The sequence below is a fragment of the Gadus macrocephalus genome, chromosome 16 (assembly GCF_031168955.1).
Source record: "Gadus macrocephalus chromosome 16, ASM3116895v1".
Taxonomy (NCBI): Eukaryota; Metazoa; Chordata; class Actinopteri; order Gadiformes; family Gadidae; genus Gadus; species Gadus macrocephalus.
This window is the reverse complement of record NC_082397.1, coordinates 13691826-13695916: the sequence shown is the minus strand read 5'-3', so window position 1 is coordinate 13695916 and position 4091 is coordinate 13691826. Positions and strand designations below refer to the sequence as shown.

The 4091-nt window shown below is 44.4% G+C and overlaps 1 protein-coding gene across 1 annotated transcript; it reads right to left on the bottom strand.

The window, feature by feature from the left end:
* Positions 1 to 422: 422 nt before the first annotated feature.
* LOC132474673 (P2Y purinoceptor 2-like) lies at positions 423 to 3876 on the bottom strand. Its single transcript, XM_060075500.1, has 4 exons — positions 3361 to 3876; positions 2848 to 3016; positions 1133 to 1457; positions 423 to 772 (listed from the first exon to the last, which is right to left on the bottom strand). Exons 1-4 carry the CDS (start codon positions 3695 to 3697, stop codon positions 575 to 577), a joined length of 1029 nt encoding a protein of 342 aa, XP_059931483.1. The 5' UTR covers positions 3698 to 3876; the 3' UTR covers positions 423 to 574.
* Positions 3877 to 4091: the final 215 nt, after the last annotated feature.

The following is a 4091-nucleotide window of genomic DNA, read 5'->3' as shown; positions in this document are numbered from 1 at the left end:
ATACATGGGTTTGAAATTTGTGCTTTAAAACACGAAAATTTTGAAAATACGTGATCCTGAACACGTTTCAATAGATTAAATAACGTGACAGTGTCACGACTTTTCGTGAGACCGGGTTGGATATCCATATGTTCCATGTTCTAGGGACTACAGTTTGAAGATAAGCTTTAATTCCCCTGCCAATGAATGCAATAATTCGTTTTAAAAATGCTGATTAGCCTGGAGAATAGTGGATCAATGTGATGTTGTTTCTTTTTACCACCTGCAGAGCTGCAGTAGGACCACCTGCAGCTGGTGCAGGACAACCTGCAGGTGCCCTGAACATTATACCAGTATCGGAGAGCGTGATTGAAACCAGCTCATGACTTTTTTAATAAGAAAAAAGCTAAATAATTAATATAATCATGTGTTATAAGTGCCTTTAATGCAGTACTCTGTAAGACATACCTTTACAACAATAACGAGACACGACACATACAAACTAAATGTAGGTTTGTGGGATTTTGACGAATATGCTGATTTGAGCTCCACTTCAGCAGTCTGGGTCGTGCTGAGACCGGACTTTGATGCTATATCACAGTGACGCCGTCAACACTGTATTTGCACATTCTGGAAGCGTGTTTTCAGATTTATTTCGCTTCTTCATCATGTTTTTACGGAAGTCTTGGCCAGCCATGAAGTAGAGGATGGGGTCCATGATGCTGTTGGCGCTGGCCATCAGCCAGGTCACCTGGAGGGCTATGAAGAACTGTCCCCACATTTTACAGGTCATCTGATCCAGAGACACAGAAAAAGGATCAAACAAAAATTACTCTCTCAAATCAGGGAGAGTTAGTGGCAGGTGTTGCTGAGACATTATCTCGTGAAATCACAGGGTTAAAAATTTGATAAATATCAGAAATAGAAACTTCCTCTAGAATGAAACGTGCCAATCCATGGGTTAATTCCTCCAGCAAATGTTTCTCTTCAAATCATTTTATTTTCTCCTGAAAATCATATAGCTATATCTGTAGCTATCTGTAGCTACACCTCAAGCCATTAGAGAATGCTAACAGGAACACATACATAGTTTTATCAGATTTCAAACAAATCCTGTGTCAGGTATTTGATTAAGGATGTGTGCTGCACTGACCTCTTCTGAATCATCTAGAATGAGGCGTCTCCAGAATTCGATCAGGTGGTAGGGCAGGAAGCAGAACACGAACGTCATCAGCACGATGATGATCATCTTCACCGACTTCTGCTTGGTGCGGTGGGCCGCCCGGAGTCCCTGCTGGCCCTCCCCTGATACCCAGCTGGGCTCCAGCAACTTGCGCACCATCAGGCCGTAGCACACCATCACCAGCATGAAGGGCAGGACGAACATCACCACGGAGATCACGGAGCTGTAGACTAGGAATGCACCTGAGAGCGTCTGGTTCGTGAGGACATAGCAATAAGAGCTATTGTCGTTTTCCCTGGAAAACAACAGATGCATTGTGGTTGAATGCAAGTCTAGCATTCTTCTTCACCATAACTGACAGTGAGTTGAGGTAGAATAGTGCAGTGACAATAGGGCAGTCTACTCCCCGACCAAAAGGTCCTTGGTTCGATCCACAATGTAATCCTTCCTATGGCATCCTTGAGAGTGATGCTTAATCCTTACTGCCGAGATATCTGTAAATAAGTGTTAGCCATTCTTGCCAAGATTCAGACCAGTTGTTTGATTTCAAATTGAGTGTTCAGAGGGATAGTTTACTGGTTATCATTTGCTTTCGGTTGGCTAATTATATGGACTTGTAGACATACAGTAGCCCAGCTCCTGTTCATGTGAGGGGAATGCAATTCACTTCGTAAGAGCTCCAATGGGTTACGATTCCGAATAGTAAGTCAATGGAAGCGGAATAAAAAAAAACGTGTCTGATCCTGGATAAGACAGGCATTCGCCAATCTACAGATATCTCGGCGTGTCCCTTTAATCACAAGGAGACTGGAGGTCGCTTTGGACAAGTGTGTGTGTGTGTGTGTGTGTGTGTGTGTGTGTGTGTGTGTGTGTGTGTGTGTGTGTGTGTGTGTGTGTGTGTGTGTGTGTGTGTGTGTGTGTGTGTGTGTGTGTGTGTGTGTGTGTGTGTGTGTGTGTTGGACGGCGTATACCGCCGCCACCCACTAACCGGCGACAGAGAGCATCAAGTCTCTCCCCCCAATCAGCGAGATAGGGGACACCTGCCGGAGGGAGGAAAAGACCCGGGAGCCACCTTTTAAAGGAGCAAGAGAACGGGGGCGGGGGGGGAGAAGGAAGCGCTCGGGACCCCGAGCGACTAGAGGCTCACGGCGACCCTAGAGACCGCGATTGTATTATCTGTCGAAGATGAATGAAATAAGTGCGGCTTAACCCTTGTTTAATGTGTGATTCGTAAGTGTAGCTTTCTTGGCCACCCAAAACTACTGAGAGTTGGGTGAGGTAGAATAGTGCTGTGGCTACTGGCATTGATGTTATCCTTCCTATGGCATCTTTGAGAAAGAGGCTTAACTCTACTAACGAGATATCTGTACATTTGCATTTGCCTATCCTACAAAGATTCCGTTGAATTGTTCAATTCCAAATCCCAATTCCGTGTCCAGAAGGGGAGTTTGCTGGTTAGCATTTTCTTTACATTAGCCACTTCGATTGACATGCAGAGTTACAGTAGCCTAGATGGGTAAGACAGGCATCGTCCAATTTAGGGATATATCTTTGCATCCCTTTAATCACTTATAACACGGACACTGGAGGTCGCTTTGGTTAGAAGTGTCTCGTCTGCTGAATGACCTTACATTATAACACTCCCTTATGCCAGGCCGTGGGGTGTGTGTGTGTATATTCCTCACCCTATGCCACCGAAGTGGAGAACGGGTGCCTGACCAGTGAGCACACAGGCCCAAACACCCACAGACACCAGCTTGGCACGTCGATTGCTGTTCCAGCTGAGGGAACGGACCGGGTAGCAGATACCAATGAAGCGATGCAGACTGATGGCAGCCAGGAAAACAATGGAGCCTGTAGGCACAGGTGGGGTGTTTACACTGCAGTAGCATTCATATAACCTGTTTTAACACATGATAGGACATGAATACATTCTGTGCTAATGTTAATGGTAATGTGTCATGTTTTGTATATTGGCGCCACAATGTTACATAGTCAACCCCTCTAGTTTTCTAAGCACATCTCTGAATTGCACTTTTCACAAAATGTCAACATAGCTCTTCTGTGTTGAATTAAGCACACACTTGGTATGGGTGTAAGATACTATATCAGTTATATGAGATGTAGTTATGCAGTCATCATTATACATCAAAAAGATTAAGAAAGCCTTAATACTGTTTACTATGCGTACCTCCTACCATAGTGATTGGCTTCGAAGAGAAATCTACAGATTTTGCAGAATGCTTCGCCAAAGGGCCAGTTGTTAACCCAGTTGTAGATGAAGAAGGGCAGCGTGAAGACGTACAGGATGTCGCACAAGGTCAAGTTGAGCATGTAGATGGTGGACGGGGTCCAGTGCTTTGTGCGGAACGTGATGAAGAATAGCACCATGGCGTTCAGCGAGAGGCCGAAGAAGAAGAGCAAAGAGTAGATGACGGGCAACACGTATTGTATGAATTTGTTAATGTCCTGATCAAAGTAACATGGGCCGAGGTCGTTCTCGTACGTCGCGTTGGACATGTTGCTGGAATCCATCCTGAATGCTGGGACCCCCTGTAGTGAGAAAAATCATCTTACATATGGAAATCTATTTAAGCGTGAAGTTAAAAAATAACAGGATGTTGTTCCAGTTTATGTTTTTCATCTCCGAGCTATAGTTGATTTTGTAAATTGTAAATTTAGAGATGTTTTGTGGTGGCTAATTGGCTATCATGAGTAAAGTGCTTCCATATGTTTTATTATTATTAGTGCTGTCAGTTAAACGCGTTATTAACGGCATTAATTTTTTCTTTGGCTCAAAACAAAGAAGCAGTAGCCTGACTGCTATGTTCAAGGCAGTATGTTTGTATGTTCACTAGGGATGAGTCGGTCGCGACCGATTCGTTCACAACGAACGAATCCCGAAGGTGACCGACAAGAACTGGTTCCC

Excerpts from the sequence above, each read along its gene's own strand:
- LOC132474673 (XM_060075500.1), bottom strand. The coding sequence starts at position 3,697 with ATGGATTCCAGCAACATGTCCAACGCGACGTACGAGAACGACCTCGGC. Across the intron at positions 1,458-2,847 it reads CTCCACTTCGGTGGCATAGG|GGAAAACGACAATAGCTCTT; the intron begins GTGAGGAATATA and ends GTTGTTTTCCAG. Across the intron at positions 773-1,132 it reads TTCTAGATGATTCAGAAGAG|ATGACCTGTAAAATGTGGGG; the intron begins GTCAGTGCAGCA and ends TCTCTGGATCAG.